Below are 24,566 nucleotides of genomic sequence, written 5' to 3' on the forward strand. Positions count from 1 at the left end.
AAGCACTAGTCTCATGGGAGATAGGATGGCAGCAATCGTATTCGACTGCTTGAGTTTTTCTAGGAAAATAAAATTATCAGTAATTCAGGCCAATCTTATCAAAGAACAGGTTCAATCCATTTATTCCATGAAACGTCTAAGAGTCCAACTAAGGTTAAGGTTAATGGTAACGTGCCTCAAAGATAGGTGCGAGACAAATATTTATGTATGAAGTGAGTCGTCGTCAGAAAACTTTATCCAAATTTTTTAGTACCACTTTTTCTTTATCTTTTAATTATTCTGTATGTAATCCATATAATTAATTCGAATACCTTCGATTATTCTTTCGATCAAAATTCTATGATGGATGAATGGCCTACACACGGGGGATACGTTTTCAAAGTGTCAGAGAAAGATTCATTTATTGTAAAATGGCAGAAAGGGAAGTATGAAAAACTGAATCTCGAAGTGTATACACTAACAAATAAACTGATTTCTAAAGAAAAATGTAAGAAACATTGGTTAAATTTAGACTAAAATTATAACGTCGAATTATTAAGAAAACTGTGCTAATGTTTGAAATATATGGTTCGCCCGCATCGCGAGAACCTGAGCATTACTCAAGCAGGAAAACATAATTTAATATTATAACATGGTAATATACTTTGAAATATAACAATTACGACAAGTATACAAATATAAGGTCGATAACCTCAAGAAAATGCGTCAACGCATAAAAATAATAGGGGTCAGCATTTTAGTTACAGTTATAAACATGTTTGCATTCACGAAGTCGGTCTTAAAAGCGAGAAAGTTAAAAACGTGGTACTTTTATTTTTTTAATATTAATCTTTAATTTAGTTTTCATTTTAATTTAATCACTCTTCACGGTTTTCATTGCAGTCATAAAAAAGGGAAAAGAGGCAAGGCATTATAGAAATATAATATTAACGGAGAAAAACCTTTGTGAAATGAAATGAGAAAGAACGCCGTTAAGTCGAACAACAGAACAATAACAGCCGATAGGAATTGAGGTAAGCATATTTCGACTCTTTTGGCCAAGTTGCTGCCAAAAGTGCAGCCGCATTGCAAGGCAGGGCGAATATAATATTAGACGACCGTTTAAATACTCAATCAGCCGCTTGTGAGCACTAAAGGTGCATAATTCCGAGGGCGTATGGCATGCACGTCTATTTTATTTCCCCATCTCTCACCTTCATTCCTTGGTCCTCTCCTGACAACCTTGGCTCCGTGAATATGGTGAGCGTCCTCCGCGCGGGACAGAACTTCATTGCCTCGTCATGCCAATCCGGCCAGCTCTTTTTAAGGTTTTTACTCTATCCTTCCTCCTCCCTTTCCTTCTTTCCTCTTCTCAGGAGCAGGGACGGTTGCCAGGCGACGGAGAGGCGCTGGTCACGCCTCCGCAGCCGTCGCCGACGGTGAAAAAAAAGAGAGGGGGAGAGAGACAAGACTCTCACTCCTCCGGGTAAAAAGTGGATGGGTGTGGTGGTGGGGCATGCGATTAAGAGTAGACGAGTTCCGGCGAGTCCGCGGCCTCGCGACTGGAGGTTGGGGGGAGTGGGGAGTGATAGAGCACATAAACGCACACGGAAATTCCCCTCCACCGAGGAGTGGGGCGCGCCGAAATATCCGGCAGTCTCCAAGGCAACACCGGCACACCTCCGAGAACACCACCACCTCTTCTTCTCCTCCCCTCCACCGCTTAATTCCTCGCCTCGGACCACGTGGTTCCCCCTGGCGCCTTGGTTCACCTCTCGTCTCCGGCCCGCCCCATCCCCCGCACCATAGCACACCACGCCTTCGGATCCGTCACTCCACACCCTCCTCCACCCTCTTTGCGTACCTTCTCACCCGCCAGTCGCTCCTCCCTTCGATGCACGAGGGAAGATCGTAGGCAGATTACGAGGACGCACCTTCCTATTTCTTCTTCTTCCCCTCCTCTCTTAGGACGGTAAAAGTGTATTCTCACCCGCGGGAAGTCGCGTGATGGCAGCTGCCGGCGTTGTTCTTTTATTTCTCGCGGGATTGTGACACCACCCGCGCTCTCTCCATCCAGGGGGGAAGGTTATATTATCCGGCTGTGCTGTAACAGATGAAGAAAGAGGAAAGGAATTTAATTTCGGGTGAAGGAACACGAAGGGGCGTAGGGGAAGGAAGGCAGGGGCGTAGATGAGAGCGGATGATAATGGCGGCGACTCATCCCGCCGCCTGACCGCTCGCAGGCAAACAAATTATAAAACAGTTGAGACAAATTTAAATTAACAGTTGATATCCACAGTGTTGCTACTTAAAAAAACTGGGGTAGTGAGAATAAATAATTCCAAGGGGAGAACTGAATGGCTCTGTTGCAACACAGGTCAGGTGTTGTGATCGATCCGATTGTACACGAATTAATCGATACAACGTGTTCATTCACACAATAATATATACAAGCAAATGCATATTTTTAGTCGAAGCAAAGTTCCTCAGGTGAAAAAGATAACGCAGTTGGCGATTAACGGCACACAATTATCTGTCGTCCATAACAGAGGAATTTTCTCATTAAATATTTAACTTATTCTGAACTTTGAATCTTCGTGACTACAAAAAGAATGATTACCTAGTTGCCGTAAAAAAAAAGTTGTCTATATTATAAAATTTCAGGTTTCAAATGATATAATTACGTAAAATATTCGAGCTACCGCTATAACTTTTCAAATATCAAATTTCGCATTTTATCAAACACCTCAAACATAGTGTAAGATAACAAAAAATACTTGTTTGAACGCTTTTGCGCCGTTACACAGACACTTAGATTTCCACTTTTTAACTGTGACCAAACACCAAATTGTATCAAATGGAACTCTCGCAAGTCATTAACGCAAACGTTAATCTTAGCGTAGCTTCAAATAATAAGATGATATTCAATCTTCCGCCATATGTTCAATTTATAATAAACAATTGACTCAAACCACAGTTGACCTTCGCCTCTTGAAAAATTTTAAGGTAACCTTTTATCAGCTTGTTACATTGGACTTCAATCATTATATAAATATTCGGGCAGGTGTGTTTTATTAAAAAACTGCTTTAACGCATAAAAAACTATAATTACGTACTTCTTAGAATGTAAAAAATACTCTATAACAGACACACGGTTGAAACAGATTCAGAATTTTAATACGAAGAAAACCAGCACCATGTTAGCAGCCTACACGATTGGAATGGGTGGTGACGTTTGGAAACGTTGCACAAGACCTGTTTTTACGTCGCCTGCTCAGTTCAAAGGCTACGAAATGGACTGTTTCATTGCGATTATTGTAACAGCGGAAATGTTCGTTGTCGTCACGGCGTACAAAAAGAAATTGATGGTTCTTTCTCTCTCGAGTTGAATGGCTTATTAGAACAATAACTGATGATTTCAACCCACAGTTACATTTGTCAATTTTACAATCTTTATGTCGACTCGAATGATAAATTTACCTACGAAGAAAAAACTATTCTGCAAGAAGATTGTCGTTTTCTCTGCTTTAATTCTTGAAACAGCTGCTAAACTAACTATTCTGCAAGAAGATTGTCGTTTTCTCTGCTTTAATTCTTGAAACAGCTGCTAAACTAAAGAAATCACTTAAAAAACGAGTATTCTAAAAATCTCAGAAGATGATATCAAGTTAAACTGGCGGCAGTATTCTCTGATCTTGCCACGGAAAGGACTAAGTAATCAAATTGCCCTGTGATTTAACGTTATGATCGAATACTTTAATTATGACTAGGCCCTGTGTTTCATAAAACTGATTATTCTAACATATTTTGCTTACACATCTTTGACGGAAGCATCGAAGTATACATGTATACCAACTAAAAAGATGTTTCCGGGATTTAGCGCATTAAACTCTGTGCAGATCCTGAAATATTAATGTTCAAAAATCCCTTACTGGCACCCTTACTTGGTACCAATATGAGACAAAGAAATAAATGACTTGCATCACTCTGGACTTTTCTAGTAATTTGAACGACTGCACAGAAATTATAAGGATAAAAAAATTACCTTCCATATCCCAAGAGGTTATTATTACCTATTAATGCAAGATCATATAAATAACAAAATGAGCCTATATTAAGGGACACTCCACTAACTCAACATACAGAAACTGAACACAAGGGGCTCGACTGGGATCATTTCTAGTAGTTAACCCCGATAAATATTTGTGAACGATAACGATTGATTACCGTGTTCATTAGCCAATCAAATTGAAAATATACATTAAGCTGTACTAATAAGGGTACTAATAATTTGAAGCCAATACACTGACTATAGCATTGACGTTTACGGACTGAATATTTCATTTACGCTTATATAGGAAAAATCATCACAATTTATCGTATTCATTTCTTCAAACAATAGTTTTCCACTCATTGATACAAACTTCCACGAAAAGAGAGAGAAGGAAGTAGAAGTATAGAGGAGTTGAATGAGTAATTGTGTTAAGGATATAAGTTAAAACCATTGACTTTCATTTGGATTCTACAGTAGATAACGGAAATACAAAAAGCATTCCGAATGTTGCACAGGTGCCACCAATGATGTTAACTGATTGTTAAGGTATGAGTTCATTCTTCGAGCGCATTTCAGATAAGATTTTAGGAGTGAAAATAGTTCTTCACATAAGCCATTATCTCGAGAGTTCGTAATTTCAAGATAAAGGAACAGCGGGGAAGCTTCAGACATTTTTTGAGCAATTTAAATAAAATACTATTATCATTACTCAATTTTCCCAGACGGAGAGTATTCGGGAATATAGGTGTTCAGTAACACAGTTTAGTGACTCAACACGAACATTTTATCAAGCATTTATTTATTTTACCCCGTCTTGATGCCCCGATATGACCTTATAAATATTAAAAACCCTGCTAGGAGAGTTAACATCTGTTGCATTTCCTAATCATAATTTCAAGCGATAGGATCCGATGACTAGGGTCTTGCTAGAGGCAAATGATAATCTGAAAACTCCACAAAAGATACAACAACGGTATCGACACGTCATACTTCCCTTCTTGAGCTTCACCAAAGACGCCCGTGGACGCCAAAATCTGCGATGACTCTCGATAAATGCTTTTCAAAACAGCCTACCAATGTCATGACGTAAGAATGGAAAACGGACACCGCTATTTCTGTCATAGAATGAATACCGTGAAGAGGTGATTCGTGAATTAAAAATTAAAATATGTGATGCAATAAGTGCCAGTTATGACTGAGAGCATGCCTGCGGAGAATGATTTTTTTTAAAAGGAATGACTTACCACAAAACGTCTGTCGTATCCCATTCCGAACATTGTCCGTTTCATCTATTTCATCGTAATAACAAATGGAAATGCATAATACCCTCAGAGGCAGTCCTGCGGGTCCTAGTAGTAGTTTTAAGGGGAGGCGACCGACAGCTAAGGTCATTTGCGCCATAGGGGATGGACAGGAAAGGATGAAGGGTGGAGAGAAACCCGGCGTCGGCATTAGCCTGCTCTTTACGAAAGGCGCCAAAGGGTCCGCAGTTTAACGTCCCATCCGACGGACGGCGTACTCACTCAAAGTGCCCTCCACAAAGTACCTCAAGTAGGGATCGAGATACCTCTGAAAAATATTCAACACCGCCGGGATTTGAACCCGCGCCCTCAGGGTGGGAAGCCAGTACGTTAGCCCCCGCACCATCTCGATCCCCGCTGCGGGTCCTGATTACCAATACCCGTATTTCCCGTTTTCCGGTATGACATACGGGCTTCATCCAGAGACAAGGGAACAAAGCCTTTAGCCGCCTACCACGCCATTTTGTCTGATCCAATAAAATATCTCCATAATTTGAAAGAAAATACTTTTAACAATCATGGAAACAATGCACATTTTAAGAAATGTCAGTTACAATCAAATTTATGACTGCTAGAATTAACTTGGGTCAGTTTCAAATGATGTCGGGCGACTCTGGCTCAGCGAAAGATGTTAAGGTCTATTTTCTTCGTACTACACACTAATAAATATTTAACTAAAATTAAATTAAAAAACAAAACAACGGTTATGAGGTTTTCGAGCGAGAGAAAAGCTAGGTTGATCGTCAAAAGAGGAGGAAAATTATAAGCGCAGGTGAAACAGTCAAATCAGTAGGGATAAAAGTATAAGAAGAAAAATTGCAGTAGGCAAAGAATCTTCCACAAAGAGGAGGGATTTGATGCCAAGGATGTGGTGGAGCAAGGATAGTATGAGAAGATTAGTGAAAACTTCTGTTTTTGTTTCTGAAAAAGACTATGGTAATAGGAAGGGCGTTAGGCTAGCGACGTAGATATAGGAAAAGTATAGGCATTTTGGATGGAATCCAGGGAGGTAGAATGTATGAGAAATTGGATCACAGTTAATTGCAGTGCGGAAATTCAGATCGCGTGTTGTCAGAAAAGACTATTAAATGTAGACGTGTTGTCTGTGTATTTCCAAAATCTACCAAAAAAAAGGTCGACCACCGAATTAAAAAAATGAAATCAATTCTAGTTTCCTTCGTATTACACTTTCTTCATTACAAGAATGTAAGTAATGTCACAAAAGTAATAGATATTCCATTGCCACCAAATGAAAAAGTTTAGCACCAAGCACCAAGTCACTCTACTCAAATTAAAATGAGAAGAGTGACTTGGTTCTTGTTGCTCCGGTTGTAAGTGAAAGTAGAGAAATGAATCGCTCCATATTGTATACGTAACTTAAATTCATTGTTCACATGGATACGCTTCCCAGCAGATTTACACGTGCACATAGAATGCTCACTTATCAAATGCGTTCGTGTTTTCGGTACGCTTGACCTCGGACAGTGATATCTATCAGTAATGAGAGTAAAAATCTATCATAACGCATCCACTTGGAAATTTCCTCCGAGTGCGTGTTATACGCTTGAAATAATCCCGAGAAGCGCGTCTAAGCTTGGGGAAATCCGGTTTCCCAGACCGAAGTTTTGGACTTCCAGAACGAAGGAAGGCAACCTACCGAGATCGGACTTCGATTTAGTGTGTACACATGAGAGAATAAGAAGGAATTAGCATAGAAACTGAAAAAATAGTTACTGAAAATAACGTCCGACCCATATACTCTTGACTCTTGGTCAAGAAAGATCCGCGAATCTTATTTTCTCCGTGGGCGTCACGAAGGCGACCGCAGACCCCCTTCGCCACTTTCAACATAATTTCTTCCTTCCCCTCACCCAAACCCCTTCCCCTTTCTTCCAACCGGAGAAGAGATTATTAGGAGGGTCGAAGGTTTCGGGTGCCATATCGGCTCGGATGAACGATTCAGTCGCGGACAATGACCCGTGCCCACACGTTTCTTCTTCCTCTATGCCCAACCCTACTCCTTCCCCTCCGATCCCTCCCTGTACTCTCCCCCTTCCCACACAATTCTCCTCCTCCCTCTTGTTCTCGTCCCCTTCCCCCTGGCAACACCTCCGCCGTATCCTCAGAGAAACAGACTCCTCCGCACAGTTCGACAGTTATTTCGTTCTCGAGGGGCACCGCCACTTTATGGTCTGCGGCGTAATAACGCGCTCTCCGGTTCAAAAGGATATTGGGGGTGTGGGGGGAAGAGGAAGGCACATGGGATACACAGAAGGATTGTGCCGATGGTGACCACGCAGAGGGAGGGAGGTTGCGACACACCCATCCAGGTGCAACGCCGTGGCGCGGGAGACGATGGCGAGAGTTGTCCACTTCGCGGAAGTGAGATGGAAAATCGTCGTAAAGGATAAATGCTGCCCTCGGGTGCATTGGCGGCTAACGATTAAACATTTCCAGTCCCGTAAAATTTTTCAAAAAGCATCCTCGTGCCCTTCAGCATGAGAGTGGTTTTCGGCGGATTTGGAGACGAACCAATTTAAAGATTAAAAAGAGCAATTTTCCTATCCGAACGCGTACGGTATTGGAAACACCGAAATGGAATGTTTGGACTCGATTAAATACCTAGGCGTTACCCTCACTCACGATCTCTCCTGGAGGAAACACATACGGGGCATATGTGGAAAAGCTAACATAAATTAGGATTTATTAGAAAATTACTAGGTAAGTGTAATGAAAAGGCTAAAGAGAGATGTTATCTGTCGTTGGTTAGGCCTCATTTAGAATATATTGCAAGTATATGGATCCTCACGAAGCTGGATTAATTTCCGAATCGGATCGCGTGCAGCATAGAGGAGCTTAGATTTGTAAAACGTTGTTATGATAAACTTAGTAGCCTAGCCAAAATATTAGAGCAGCTAGGCTGGGAATCACTCATGGAGCGAAGATTAAATTACAGATTGAAGCTCTTGCATAAATTGGAAGGGCGTCTCTTTAGCGGTGATCTTGAAAATGTATTATTACCCCTTGGTACTACGGTAGGAGAGATCATTTTAATTAAAGTAGAGAGATTGTTTACGTAAAACAGATAGATTTACGATGTCATTTTTTCCACGAACGATAGGGGATCATAATAACATTGTTCGACCGCGGTAGGGTCGTGTTCGGGTGAAGTTCTTCTAGTGTGTATTCACTCCCTGTCACACACCCTGGCGGTGGCTTGGTGGGTATACATAAATTTCAAAAAACATTCCCAAAGCAGCAAGCAACTTTGATGGTACTTGAATCAATTAATCCTCGATTCGTGATTGGATCTAATGCTTAGCATTCTGGTACAACTAACGTAGCTATCCTTGGAAAATACAAAGACTCTGAATTCGCACAATCAAAGGGCCATTTATAGACAAATCAAATACAAATAGAATACATTATAAAAGCCTACTTATGAATAATAGAATACTTCGTAAAACGTAAAGCTGAATGCAAAAACTCAGGGAAATAAAAAAATCGACGGTGAGCGTACGAGCGGCATTAAAATATTTCAACCCACTGGGCAAGAACACGTCTCCAGCTGTTAATAAAATAGATTGATGGAAACACACGAGTAATCGCCTCGTATCTTGAATGCACATATCGTGCCCCGTGTCAATGAGAGAGAGAGAGAGAGCAAAAAGATCCACTGCACGTAACTTAAACAGCAAAATCCTTTTGAGTCACGGTGACGGTAAATCTATAAAGAGCAAAAGATCACTTGGGAACTCGTCCCGACGGCACAAAACTTCCCGAGACATGTTTGACGTGAAAAATAAGCCTTTGATTATGATAGCTTCTTGGGATCAAGCTACTTTATGTCATGTCCTCCGCCGACATTGCTTCCGCTCAAGATTTTTTGTCGCCGCAACGGCGACGAAATGGCGAGAGAGCTAACGAACGAATGTTCCCCAAACAACTTTCAACTGACGGCGTCTTCCCTTTCTTCTCCTCGATGCGAGTCCTTCGTGGACTGCTCTGCAGACTTCATCGTTCCGTAGCGTGATATTTATTTCCTTCCCGTCCACCAATGCGACCACTTTTGGTCGAGCCATTGGGTACCGTGTGACTCCTGGCGACGTGGTTTCCCCGAGACGGCTGACGCAACATCGACAGCTCGCGGTGGGAATATGGAAGAGGGCTTAGAGAGAGGGCGACCAACGAGTTGGGGCATCAGAGGAGCTTACTATCTCCTCCAGAATTGAAGTTTTTACGGTTGAAGGGCAATCAAGCCTAATGGGGGGGACGGCATCGAGTGAGAGAGAGAAAGTAGACACGGGAGGGAGAAGATGAGACTTCTGGGGACGCCGTAAATCTTCGAAAATTCGATGACAGGGCGGAAGACAAATTAAAACCTTCGATCGAGCCAATAAATCAGGAGAGGATGAACACATTAACGCTGGGCATGCATCTTGCTCTACGTGTATAAGCACGTGAATCTTTCAGTAATCAGGGCCCGAGGCTTTTCTCCGAAAGACTTCACTCTTCAAGAACAACCGTGGGAGATCACGGTGCGCTACACCTCAGATGATGAGTTTCATTGTCTCGTGCCCGCCGCACGCGATGCATTCTCTAAATATCGTCTGAGACGAGAGATAGCCGTAAATCACGCGAGGGAGTTCGATGGACCCAACCAACGGCTTTGGGCACGATTTAGTCCCGTGATTCATTCCATTGGCTTTTAGGAGGATGGGGAAAGGAAATGAACTCCTTAGAATGGAAAATTTCCGGTTCAGATAGACTGAGAGTGGGAATATTTTCGGAGCAAACAAAATAGGATAGCATGAAGAATGTGTAATGATCACTTCTGACTAATCTTCAGCTACGAGTAGTAGTTTTTAGGGGGAGGCGACCGACAGCTAAGGTCATTTGCGCCATAGGGGATGGAGAGGAAAGGATGAAGGGTGGAGAGAAACCCGGCGTCGGCATTAGCCTGCTCTTTACGAAAGGCGCCAAGGGGTCCGCAGTTTAACGTCCCATCCGACGGACGGCGTACTCACTCAAAGTGCCCTCCACAAAGCACCTCAAGTAGGGATCGAGATACCTCTGAAAAATATTCAACACCGCCGGGATTTGAACCCGCGCCCTCAGGGTGGGAAGCCAGTACGTAAGCCCCCGCACCATCTCAATCCCCCTTCAGCTACGAAAATACCATTTATCCATGACCGTTGAATCAAATAGTAGCAATCACATCTCACGGATTCGCATTAGATCAATGTTTTAATACGTCTAAATATGAATCTGAAAGCAAAGACGTCAATGGTATTGGTGTTAAGTATGTAAAAATTCGATTATTTTCTCATTTAATTGGTTTATTTAACCATTTAGTGGGATCGTCATCATTAGTCACGGCACTGTTGCCAACCAACCTCGTACATTTATTGACAGCAATCCTCAAACGACGAAAGCAGTAACACCACTGGCATAACCTCGGACACACTTAGCGGAACTGAAAGCAGTTCTTTCATATTTAATGTTCAAGACACCTCAAAATGTCCTTTAACTTAGTTTTCTCTCAGAGTCCTATCCGGTATTTCCTGGTCTCTCACCAATCAAGTACAACACTCTCTCTTCGCAGCATTCAGTAGGCAGGAAAACTAGTATAAGGGGTGAATTCATCGCCTTCGCAGGAAGGCAGGAGTCTCTTGTCTGCAGTTGACCAATGAGGCCGTGAAAGTAAAAATCCAGTAGTTTATCCGGCACAGAAAGCTTGGGGAGGGAGTTTAGTAAAGATAGAAAGTAAGAGAAAGAGCAAGGTTAGAATTTCTAAAGACATTAAAAAAATATTTTTGGATCTCAGGAGTAAAATATTTCTACTTTTCTGCAACGCACAAAGTCAATTTTGTGCGTTGTCAATTACGAATCCATTCTCATAACACGATTTTGACTTAAGGAATATCTTCTGCATGCTCAGCCAACTTAATTGCAACTGTTTTGAAAATATGCAAAGGAGACCATTTAACATGAAGGTACAGTAGGTAAAATCAATTACATAATTGATAAGCATTATCGCTTGCGAGGAACAGACACCTAAATCTTTTCTTAATGATTCGACGCACCACACGCGGCTTGTTCATCCTTCTTAGGTCTCTATTGTCATTGGCAAGAATTGTTACCCCAAGCTCTCAGGAACAGGTGACATTCCTAGGGCAACAGTTGGCGGCATTTGTAAAAGAACGATTGCCTTTTACCTGGGGGATCAATAGCACAAACGATTAACCGCGGCGAATACAAAAATATCGAACAAAAAAGTCACGTGATGGAAAGGCGAGGGAGTGGGTGAAATAAAGATGGGTTTCACGCGTATTACCGACCGATGAGATCAGCGCCGAATGGAGGGGTGTGAATGAAAGGATGAGTTGAGCAACGCCGCAAAAATCCAGTTCGCCGAGCGAAAATGTGATGACGATAGAGTCATCACTAGTTGCACGCTCATGCGATTGGCAAAAGGTGTCACCATTAAACCCAATACACTAATATGTACTTCCCCGTCCGAAGCAGAGACAGTTTTCCTCCTGTGAATCGTGGGGAAGTTCCCGTAATTAATTCATGCTTCATTAACCGGTTTTTCATGAAAGACAGAAAAATAACCGTTGAAATTTTTGTTAAAAATCTTAGAGGCATCAGCGTGCATTGAACTTTATTTATTGGTAGAAGTAGCAGTTATTAGGAGGAGGAGACCGACGAATGAGGTCATTTGTGCTATTAGTGGGTTGGTGGGTAATTCTGTAGAGGTCGTATATTCAAGAAATTGAGATAGTTAGCCTGGTTAAAATTTAGTTAGGCTGGATAGAATCCGGGAATCGACATTAGTCGACTCTCAACGAAATACACCATGGGAGAGATATAGTTTAACGTCCCATCCGACGCGACGGACGGAGTACTCGGAAGTGCTCCCTACGTAGCACCCCAAATAGGGATCAGAATATCATTGAAAAATACCTTCACTGCCGATATTCGAACTCGGGGTTAGCATGAAAGAGAGTGCGAACCAATTTATCCCCGCCGGCCGTTTTGAACTACACACGATTGACATTAGAATTACGATCAAAGTACACATATTTGATCCTTGACACAAAGAAATGTCTTTATGAATATCTAATCCGCTCTCCAGCCAAGTCGGACATTGCTTCTAACTGAAAATAAAGCGTAGGGTCTTAAAAATTGCACATTTCCTCTGAGGACATTGTGGCATTAAACTGATACAGTAGAACCTCAAAACAGGACTAATGAAAAAACAAAAACTAGTCCTTCCAACAACGAAATATCCTTACATTTCGTAGTTGGAAGGACTAGTTTAATCACGAAGTTCTTCATTCTAACTCCACAAAAGCTTAGCTCAGTGTGATAATACGTATATACCTCTACGTATAAAACAAACTTAGCTCCCTCGAACTCAGTTGTGAAACTTTACCTCCCACGCTAGAATGCTTATGCCTTCACCATTGATAATGAGTTTTTCTTCAAGCCGACATCAAGATAACTCAACAAAATTTATTTATTAATATCTATCATATCAAATGCTAAAAATTTTTCTATAAAAGATTTTCACTCTCATCCACTTTCTCCCTCTTGCAAACACATTATCGACCCTTCTAATCTTTCCACTCTCTTGACATACTACGCGGCAGAGCGGTAATAAAAGAATCAAATCGCCGTCTTAATTGCGAGGAGTGCGTTATCTCGATGAGCACAATGGTAATATTCTCTCAAAAAATAGGTGGTGCCTAGTAGATAGCGCAATATGTGCAATGCTAATACAAACTCATCTCACGAATTATACTACAACCGTCCCTCATTATATTTTTGCAAGGAACAGAACATGAAGTTAAAAGGGAATACGAGCTTGGCGATACTTACAATTCAATTACACATCAATTTTAAAATCTGAAACTGTACTGTGTAATTTTCGCTCACTTACGGAGACCAAGGGCCAAGTGGGTAAAAACCAGAGGGTTCAAACTCCTTGGGACATCTCTGGGCACCCTAAGCTACAGAGGGAAAGGGACGGCCCCCCCAACCCAGATGTGTACATTTCTCACGCTCATGGGCTTAGTATTGGGTGAGCTCTACCGTCACCTATAAATCCAACCTTCGGGTCGATTACTGTGCTATGGCGATTCATGGATATATTTACATCCGCTGTAGATTTTTAGTTCGAGCACGTTTTTATCCATCAACGCTTTCAAGCCTATTTTAGGCATTAATTCAGTTAATCTCATTGAAATTACACCTTGAAAGCGAGTAAATCAAGCTAAGAATGGTTATCATCATTATTTCCACTTCAAAAATTCCTAGGGTTGCAATTCGTAGGGTATCAGAGCTCGTAAGCCATTCGTTGTTTTCTCAAAGAACTAAATAGAAAATAATGCATTAGTGACAAGATTTGAACCTCGAACAAGGTGACATATCCTGAGTTAATTCGGGACGGAATGCTATTTATTTTAAACCCTAATACTTGGAAAAAAATTTCCGACACGATCCTCACCGTTTACGATGATATCACATTAAATTTTAAGAAAGGCAACGCCTTAAAGCTCGCTCATCGACAACCCTGAGAATCGGGACACACACATAAAAACCCTGACGGAAATGCCCCCCTCGGTGCTCCCGCACAGAAAGAATAGAGCTGAACTGGAACTCGGGGTATAAAGAGCCCGAGTCACGTTTCCTGGGCAACTATGCATTGGGTCACCACGCATGGGTGCCTGCCTACCGCACCAATAATAACATTCTACCCCGCGCCGTCGTACATTTCCATACGGCGGATGGTCGCAGGGCACACATCCTCCCTTCCTCATCAAATTCCCAGCACGTGGGCATCAGCACTACGTGCTTTCATCCATGGGAACGCCGGCTTAAGAGCAAACTCCGCTTATGAGGGCGGAACGACGGAGAAGCGGCTTGTGGAAGGGTGGGGGGAGAGAGCGGGTGAAGGAGACGGACAGCTGAGGAAAAGAAATGACGGCATTAAAAAAGGAAAATAAAATCAGAGTAAACAAACCGAAAGATTCAGATTAAAGCTCTCAACAATAAGCACGCCAGCCCACTCGAATTAAAATCTGACACCTTGGTGGCATTTCCTCTGGCACCGACAGTTTGGACCACCCTGGAAATAAGAGGGAGGGGAATTCCAAAGTAATAACAAGATTTTGTGTATTTAAAACCCATCTATGGATAAAATAGGTACGAATATTTAAACTAGAAAGCCCTCGGTTAACTTCACTTGGCTCTGACCGATCACTGAGAAAATGGAGGATGCGATGCAAGTTGTACACGTATTTAGCACTTTATAACAAATGTTGGTGAAACGCGAACCTATGCCAACATATGCTATGCTTTACAACTTTAGACTCTTTAATGTCTCTATTTGAAGGAATATTTAGTTTAATTACTTTCGGAATTAGAGCTAAAATATTAGAGTGTCCAACATTCCAGGGAAAAGAAAATCACTTGCTCAAGGAATTTGAATCGTTATCACTTGTTCATTTTTCGTGCCGAGTAGCAGAACAATGGGGATGACAAAAATTTTGAAACATTCACATAAAGGCTAAAAAAATGTTGTATTTTTGATTGATTAACAGACACAGAGAAAATATTTCTGCAGAATAATCTCCACTGCTCTGGAGAAAAAAAGGGAAAGTGCAGTTTATTCTGCAATTCCCGCGTAACATCACTGCTTTTAGCTGCAGATATACTATTCTCTTCGCTTTTATGTATTTCGCGGTAATTCTAGCCTTTTCAGGTTGGTATTGAAGTAGAATTGAAAATTGGCAAAATCATCATTTTTATTATTATTCACATACACATCAATCGGTTGAAAGAATCTAATTGTAAAGAGGCCAAATTATTAGAGAGGATATTGTTTTTCAGTAAACCATAAAAAAGTATGGAAATATAATAACACTAAGTATTAGGATTGATATTTGTGCTACTTCGTTATTCGGACCAATCTAAATAAATAAACTATGCTTTAAATATTCGCGCGCGATATATTTTAAAGGAAATGAAAAAGTGAGAATGAACTTGGTTTACAACTCATAGAATCCGGCTGGCTGACTTACCACACGGTAAGACAATCAAATGAATAATATTGCTATTGAAGGCACTTGGGTCACAGACCCCATAATACCAGCATACATATCATTTTTTATAAAACTAGAATTAAATGTATAAGACTAGAATTAAAAATGAAATCGGAAATAACTAACTGAAATTTTGTATTTTCACTCAAGTTCTAGGATTATGGCTTATGCTGAATTCCCTGAATTTGAAGTGCCTATGAGTAATTACTTGAAAGTTCTGTGGTATCCAAGGGCATCTTACCTTGGGTCGCTTCATCCTTTTCAGAGATAAACGACCGAACCGAGAGGCCGTTGGAGGAGATATTTTGTTCACCTAACACGTTAAACCGACCTTGCTCCAACCCCACTCCCATTAGCCCAATTCAGGATAGTTCCCATGGTTAGCAACAAAGCGAAACCAAGAAATAAATGGAAGGGAGAGGCAGAAGGATGTTCGATGCAATGAGAGACGAGGGTGGGCTGCGGGGGGAGGGGGCGGTGTAATGACGACAAAAGGGATCAAGTGAACAGGAGAGCTGCCTGGGGGTTGGAGACGATTGAGCCAGCGAGCACGCCATCGACGGCGGGAGCATTATTCTTTAAAAGGGAAGGCTTTCCGATTTCCTATTTTCCGCATGACGCAAATTGCGCTCCGTGCGACGAATGCCAATCTTCATTGATGACGTTGATTGAACAGACGGATGGAAAGTGTTTTACCAGGACAGACATGGGGCGAGAAGTAGATGGAAAGAGAGAACGTCTTTCTGTTCTTTTTAGAGACTAAGGTGCACCGCATGCATTGAAATGTACTTCATTGATGGCCTGGTCTTATTCGGCGTTATTCTTGTGGCGGTTTCTTGTAACAAGGCGCGTAAAAAATACAAGGTTTTTTCTTATTTATTCCATATTATTTTTCAAGGAATTGACTGAATGAACGTACGAAATCCTTACCGCCATCGATATACTTTCCGCTTTTATGCACTTCATTTTCAGTCATTTCTCTCTTATATTAATTATCCAAATTCTATTTAATTTTGTACATGTCGCCGCTCCTCGCCAAATGCTACCCCGTGATTTACGACCACGAAACAAAAACACTAGTTTTTATTCGCATTTTTTTAATGTTTCGATCATATTTTTCCATTGCCAGACCAAAAAAAAACTTTACATACCTCTGGCAGCTTAACTGGCTAAAGCACACAGCCGAACATTGAGGGATCCGGATTCGAATTCCGGTCAAGGCGAATGATTTTTAGACTTTGAATTTGCCGCATTGTAATGCGCATTAGCGAATGACTCCGTTAAAAGTTACGAATTTGGAGAAGAATTTTCGACTGACGGAGCAGAAATACATGGCGTCCTCAAAATATACAGACATCATGCGCGAAATTATAGAACAATTTCAATAGTGTAAGTATAACAACTACCAACCTTTATTTCTATGATATTAATAATTATATGGGAAAAACAGCCGAAATCACATTGTTCCAAAAAGTAGGGCATAACAAAGAATCCAAATTAAGACTTATGACACGTATACGAATTAAAAATATCATCTCTGAGTGCTTGAAAAATTCACATTAACTTAATATTTGTATACAAATTGTGCATGAATGGGTGTTACATTAAATCAAAGAACCGTCACTAATAAATGTACTAAGTTGTCACATTGGCTCGTGCGATCATTATCAAACCTCCTTAAATTGATAATATAAATCGTATCAGGTAACTGCCTACACTGTGAAAACAATTTTAGCCACTCATTTGTAGGCGACACTATAGAAAGAGTTAAGAGAAATTCTCTGCTGGACAGAAATCCATTTCTCCTGGCACAAGTCATATTCGAGACACTGAAAAACAAACATTTCGCAGGAAAGTTCGAACAATCCAAAAATAACTTGTTAACTAATGTTAAAATCACGATTAATCTTAATGGATGATGGGTGACCCAACAACCCCTGCCACACGCATATGCGACTGCTTGAAGGGTAACATGTCTATGATATGTTACCTTAGAAAGAAAGAATTAGTCAGAATATGTGTTATTAAAGTTTGAAAAACATTTTTGAACAATTAATGAATTTAATAAAACTAAATGATGATCATGAGAAAAATTCACGTACGATCAGCTTCACATAAAACCAGTCTATCTTAATTTAGTCTATAAAATAAAATAATTTCAAATAATCAAGCATGCGACGGAAAGCAAGCATGAGATCTAGGATCAAAAAACGTCATGATCTCGTGGATCCCTTTTCTCCAGTCTCTGGCTATTAGCCAGCAAATGACAGTGGTCCTGGGAGAAACAACTAGGTAACGAGGAAGACGGGGGCTAGAAGCATTCACGTTAATGAAATGTAGGGTAGCCGGATAGCACGCCCCGAGCGAACGATACGGAGAGCAACTCGCCACAGCCGCAATTGAGGACAAGGGCGAGTGAAGGGGGAACGATGATACACTTCCCGTCCACCGCGAATGTTTGCGTGGCCATAGCAGCCCATTCCACACAATTCCTCGGAAAAATGAGAAGCTAAATTCTGAGGCGGGCGATAGTGACTTGTACTGACAATTTCTTGTCTGGAGGAAGATGGTACCGTCCCGTTAATACAGAATTACCCACAAGCACCCCCTCCACACAATCGACAGCATTTATACTCCGGACACTCACGGAATATTAATATTCCATAATACATATTATGCTAGTTTTTCCCATCCTGAACCAATCCAAATAGAGTGAAAGAAAATGTTTCCGGTCGCCCATAACGACTCTTTCGGAGACAATATAATAAATTCAAACCAACGCCGGATTTAACTGTTACACCCACCATTAGCGAGGGTATAAAAACTCGATTTGGAGATTTTTGGCAGTAAATGTCACTAAATGGGACTAATTTTTACCGATCAGTTCCGCTAAATAGCCCTGGCTACCCTGGGCTGTTACATTCGTGTAACATATCTTCGATGATTACCCTCAAGTCACATAATTATTTTCATTCTATAATGTTAAGTAACAGCTCAGAATTTCAAATTAGTTTATAACACGATACTTATTATACTCACTTTAAATGTCACTTCCACCTCGATCAGAAACCAATAAAAATATCTTTACTCGTTTGTAGAAATTGAGTTGCGCAAATAAGTTAAAGCAAATGAAGATTCATTATCATTAAAATATTTTTATTGTACTGCATGATTCTTAAAAATTATTATTATTTTTAACACAGACGGATATCTATGCTTTTTCCAGTGAGCGCTCTTTAAGAATATGGGCCATGACTGGTTAACTATCAATATTTAATCCGAACTAGATGTTTTCGATCGTAGCGGAAAATACTGGGCATCGGCGCTTCTGATGGCGTAGTCGTTCGAGGAGTAATTATTGTATCATTATCTACTTCCACTCTTGGGATGAAAAGTTTCTAATGTTGTTGTAATTAGGTAGCTTGGTTCAGAAACTATTGGAAATTGTAACTATCTGGTCCAAAAAAGAGTGATCATAAGCTTTATTCATCTTTAATATTAAACAGAAATTTTGTTTTGTGTTCTTCTGTTCAATTGATATACTTTTGAATCCAGCATTACATCGGTTGCAACCGATGCAAATTGAAACATGCTCAGTTCTCTAAATGAACCATGAAAATAAAGTATCACGCGATAAGCAATGGGCTGCATTGAAAGTTTGCCTTCACCTGAACAAATCGTCAGCCGAGGCCTATGTGGTGCTATAGAAGGATTATGAAGAGTCTATTCATGCCTATAGAACACCTAGAAGTTGGTTCAAAATGCTAAAAGAAGAGAGAGAATTAATTTCTAGGGAAGGTGGCCCCTAGGCTCCAGTCACTGACTCTGGGAAAGCATAAATTAACGTCACTGCTGCCAATATGAGAGCAGGTCGTTGAATAACGTTAAGGGCACCATCGGAAATGCTAAGAATTTCATTAAGTGTCACCAATACGTTGGCTATAGTAAAATTGCATAAGCGATGCGTTTATGCATTGGTGGGTTTTAGGAAAAATACGCAGCGAAATCTCGATTAACTCGCGAAAATTAACATGAAGTGCTCTTTATCCTCCTCTTTGTCCAGACCTAGCCCCATGTGACTTCTTCTGTTCACTAATATGAAGAAACACCTTCGTGGAAAGAGCTTATCATCAGAAGCAGACGTAGGCTTCCTGAGCATGTTTCCAACTGCAACGGATGACGATGATGAAATGTTGAAGTCAAATCAATGAAACTTGTTTCACAAAGACATTAAAAATTAGGCTAGCAACATAAAGGATAGTTAATATTTTGCACCATGAATTAGGCAAATTAAAATGTTATACTCACTCTTGATTGAATAGCCCTCGTGCATGAAAACGCCGAACGAATTCGTCACTCGTCCACTCACGACCAAATTGTCGCTAAAAACTCCGATTGTCTATCATTCATTTTAAATAAAACATTGACGGACATTGACAAAAGTTTTTAAGGATTGTATCATCATTACGTATGACAACATAGTTTTTTAGGGCCATTAAATGATGAATCCTGGCTCGAAATTAAAACAAAATCGGTTATTTCCACCTAATGCATGGCAGATAACCTTTTTTGTCCCGTAAAGAAAACAATATATTCTCTATTCCACGGCATTGCTGTGCGTGAATGGGATGAGATTATGTCGCCGTCACAGGATCACCGACTTCCTCCCTCGACCATAGCCGTGACTCATTCTCGGTCCCGGAGGAAACTTCTCTTGGTGTTTTCTTTTTCCCTCCTCGCTAGCAAAGGGAATGGAGACAAACAAGAGCCCGAGCACACGAGTGAAGAGAGTGAAAACGAGGCAGCGAAAAACCAACAATGATTCGCCAAGGAAAATCGCAAGGGGCGATTGGACGGTCATTCCTCGCAATCACGCGCTTTCGTTACTAAAAGCACTGCGCTCCGTTTCCTAATTGGAGCGATGTTCCCTTCCCCGCATTCAAGGGAAGAGAAAAGCGCATCCGTTTCGCTGATCAAACAAGAATATCTTGGATCGCAAACTTTTCCTTAGAGAACGAGAAAGGGAGAGCTAGATATGAATGAAAGATTGCGAATGCGTTTTTTTCCACCCAGAAAACTCTTCGCTTCAGAATTACAAGAAGGGTTTTTTTTCCTTGGACAGAGAAAATGCGACCATTTACGTACGTCTAGCGCAGCTTGACTACCATCGCAGAACACGACCACTTTTCTGTAATGGAAGATGGGACATTACTATTACCTCAGCTCGAAGGCTTGATATTCTTTAAGCGAGTTTTTCACTCAGGTGCATTAACTCCCCGTAACCAACTGAAGGTGAAATATGTCGAAATTAAACGAAGGTCACTTTCAGGTATATTTTCCTCAGAGAATCGTTAAAGAATATGCTCGCCAACATTAAGTGATTCACTACTGTATTCTTGGAGAAAATGGCTCAACAACTGATTTACGACCACACCGCTCCCTTAGGTCTCCTTTCAAAAAGTTTACCTTCTATTATGGGGCAAAACTTCTGCGAAGCCATAAAATTCTAAATTAATAAGTTTCTTGACAAGTTGATAATGGAAATGCCACAAATTGACAAGAAGGTAGAGAGTGAAACTAAAATTAATGCTATTCCCAAAGAATATTATTCCCTCAAACTTCTCTTGGGAAGTAATTTATTTTCCCTATGATGCTACATTAGATTTCTATTTCCCCGGGTACGAATATGCTATTCAATCTAAATGGAATGATTCGTTTAAAATATTTGAAATAATTCTATTCAGTAGTATTCATAAGGCATCAAATGACAGAGGAATGTCGCAACTAAGTATTAATTATAATATATATATATATATATATATTATAATTAATACTATATATACTGTATATATATATATATATATATATATATATATATATATATATATATATATATATATACACACACACACACATGTACGTGTAAAATACAGAAAATTTGATAAAATTTTTAGAGAACATTTTTAAAATTAAATAGCTTCCTTATAAAACAAAAACGCAGTTGTTAGAGCATACTAGAAGCACTGTAAAACTGAGTTTTGTCAAGACCAAGCTTAGGCGTCAATGGTATGCTGAAAAGCGCCTGTTTTCACCTCGTCACTTAACCATCGCACGACATGGGAAACACGTGAGCAACGACTGCTGGAATGCGGTAGAAAAAAATCAAATTATCATTTTCTGCAAAACGCTATGCCTTTTTCCTTTCGAAAACAAAAGCTATGGGCGATAAACAGAGGGTGCTATAGTTTACCAAGAAAAATGGCGAAAGACATTGAAAAAAACTTCAACGAAAGTAATTTTCCAGGATAAAATATCAATGAGAGACCTAAGTCCACTGTACTTGAATTTTTCGATTCTGGAGGAACACACTCTATGCAAAACCATGAGTGGAGATGGCAATTATGGATGTGACTACCAAGATCAGGAGATGGAATTAACTATTACATTCGGCTAGGAAATAAACAAAGCAATAGCACTAAGTGAGACGCCTGAACGGGTGAAGTAAAAATTCCTAAAAATGTCTTAAAGATAACACAAGCGAGGGGTTTTCGAGAGACGGGAAAGCAGCATTTAATTTGGGCTAAAAAAAGGACCAATGAATTTCTTCGAATGAAATTTTGGAGACCATAATGGGCATAAAAAACGTGGCGTATATATGTACGTCTCGTAGTTGTCTTTGTTTGGTTTTCCCTGCCAGTTATTTTCGCTTTATTTACTGCATGCGCTAAACTATTTCCACAGTAATCAACCCGAACGCTGATTTGATAGGAGAGCTCACCTACAAGGTGTCTCAAAAGTAGTAGTATGACATTTTTTCCCGGATGGACGGACAGATGGGCGGCGGTTTCTCTGGCTGGGTTCGAGGGAAGGGGTCTCAGGAAAGGCTGGAGGCCGTTGGCTTCAAGCCTTGGTGGAGTAGGGTCGTTTGTTTGCGAAATCTCTGTAACGTGACCTTGTTACGCTCCGTCATGAACCGGTTATTGGAATAGCGGTAAGCCATCAAATTTTGCGTGAAACAGGGTAAAACCGGGGAAGAGAAACATATAACATGCTCAAGGTAGCTTATGGTGATAACGCCATGGGTGGATCGGGTGTTTTTGAGTGGCACAAGTTGTTTCGGTGTGGTAGAGAAGATGTTGAAGACGCCGAACGTTCAGGACACTCTTCGACCTCAAAAAGTGACGAAAATCTTACAAGAGAGAGGGTTTTGCGGGACTGGGATCGCAGATTAAGTGTTTGCTGGTGTCAGATGAACTTAGCATCCCTAAAAGTGATGTGCATCGACTTGCGACCGAAAACATGGGCCTGAGAAAGGCTTGTGCGAAGTTGGTGCCGCGAGTGCTCTTGGACGAACAAAAGGATACTCGTACGCGGATCTACCAAGAGCTTCTCGGCCATGATGGGGATCCAAATTTTTTAGACAATGTCCCACCAGACTTCTTCCTCTTACCCCGCTTCAAATATATGCTGAAAAGACGTCACCTCGGTGAAGCGTTACAACAGGCCACGACGACGGAGCTTCACAGCATTCCGGGCGACGCCTTCCAGAAGGCGGAAGCGTAGAAAACCCGCTGGCAACTGAATGTGGACACTCAAGGGTGCTACTACGAAGACTTCCGAGTGAATGTATCAAATCTGGCAATACAATTTTTTTATCGACTCAGTCCTACTAATTTTGGGACAGAACTTGTAGTACTGAGGCAAACGGCGTCTGACATTCTCGCATCAGAGTATGGAGGCCAGACATGAACTACACTTATATAAATAAATACATACATACATATATATATATATATATATATATATATATATATATATATATATATATATATATATATATATATAATTTGTATGCATAAATAATTATTTTAATGCATACATACAACGTGTAACTGCGTATTTAAAAGCGTTAATTAATCATCGAAGGTTTGATAATTTAAGTTATAACTTTACCCTAGACCTAAGGTATTTTTTGAACACAAGCCGTTAAGAACCAAGGTGAAAACTTTTTCATGCCTCAAACACTAATTTTCTTCTCTTTCAGGACATTGGCGACAAGGGCTCAATTATTCTTTGTACGTTATCAAACTGAGACCACCAACACTTAAGTCACTTAAGGGTATTAATTCGACATCACATTTAGCTAGAATACCTCCCTTGACACCGAATGAGACGGACTCGGAATCATTTTTCGCCCATGGCAAGAACACTCATCACCCTCACCCCCTCTCCACAGCGGGATTTTGAATCTGTTTTCCCTTGGGAGACCGTTGCGAAAACAGGCCCGACGGAGAAATCCCTAACGTATGTTTTGGCAACCGCCACCGCCCGGAGATGCGATGGAGGACGTGGGGGATTCAGGGAGGGGAGAGGGTGGGAAGAGGCCTCTGGATCTCGAGTTTGCGCATGTGCGGACAAGTCTGCCGGTCCCCGTCCTCAACACCCCTTTTCCCACTCGGTCGCGGAGGCCGCTGCGCTCGGGTCGACGGTGGATGGACGACAACGATCGACTCGACCGATGCGACCACGAGATTTTGCGGCAAACGAACTAGGGACGCACTCGTTCGACAGAGTGGTTAAAAGAAAGAGCACGAACCGGTTCCCGGACGACGAATCCTCAGCAGTGGTTTACCTGGTATGCCATTGATGTCTCACGGCGGGATGATGTCGTAAGGATTTCCGGCCGTGTGTCGGAATACAAGAAGGGGGCCCGTCGGCACTTTAATATGCCATCGGCGTCCCTCAAACTATGACCTCGCTCAATCGCTCTCAAGCCCTCGGCAAATAATGAATGATTCTTTGAAGCGCCATTTGGTCGTTGGAAGTCAGGTGGAAGAATCTTACGATTTACATTTGCTTCAAGAAATCTGCTGCCATTTGTGGAAAATTATGGTTAGGCGAAGCAACTTGAACTCAACCGTGGTATTCAGCCGCAGTCTAAGGTCTCCTTGGTAGAATAATGTTCCAATGAGATGGCAACGTCTACTGATCTGAGTTAATAAGAATGTACTCATTAAGTCGTCCTTTATTATCCTGCCGAAGGGCAGTTTTCCTTGAAAGTGGATCATGAATTTACATGTGAAGTCCACAATTATACCACACGAGCCGGAGCAAGAGTAC

At 41.0% G+C, this 24,566-nt stretch overlaps 1 protein-coding gene across 1 annotated transcript in view; it reads right to left on the minus strand.

The window, feature by feature from the left end:
* The window catches only part of LOC139686470 (uncharacterized), a 100,386-nt gene that overhangs the window by 71,252 nt on the left and 4,568 nt on the right, over positions 1–24,566 (minus strand). The window contains exon 2 of the mRNA XM_071583658.1: positions 1,194–2,083. Within this exon, the coding sequence (XP_071439759.1) occupies positions 1,194–1,271 (78 nt within the window). The 5' untranslated portion in view covers positions 1,272–2,083. The remainder of the gene's footprint in view (positions 1–1,193; positions 2,084–24,566) is intronic.

The sequence above is a fragment of the Hetaerina americana genome, unplaced genomic scaffold (genome assembly GCF_022747635.1).
Source record: "Hetaerina americana unplaced genomic scaffold, ioHetAmer1.1.p SCAF_1, whole genome shotgun sequence".
Taxonomy (NCBI): Eukaryota; Metazoa; Arthropoda; class Insecta; order Odonata; family Calopterygidae; genus Hetaerina; species Hetaerina americana.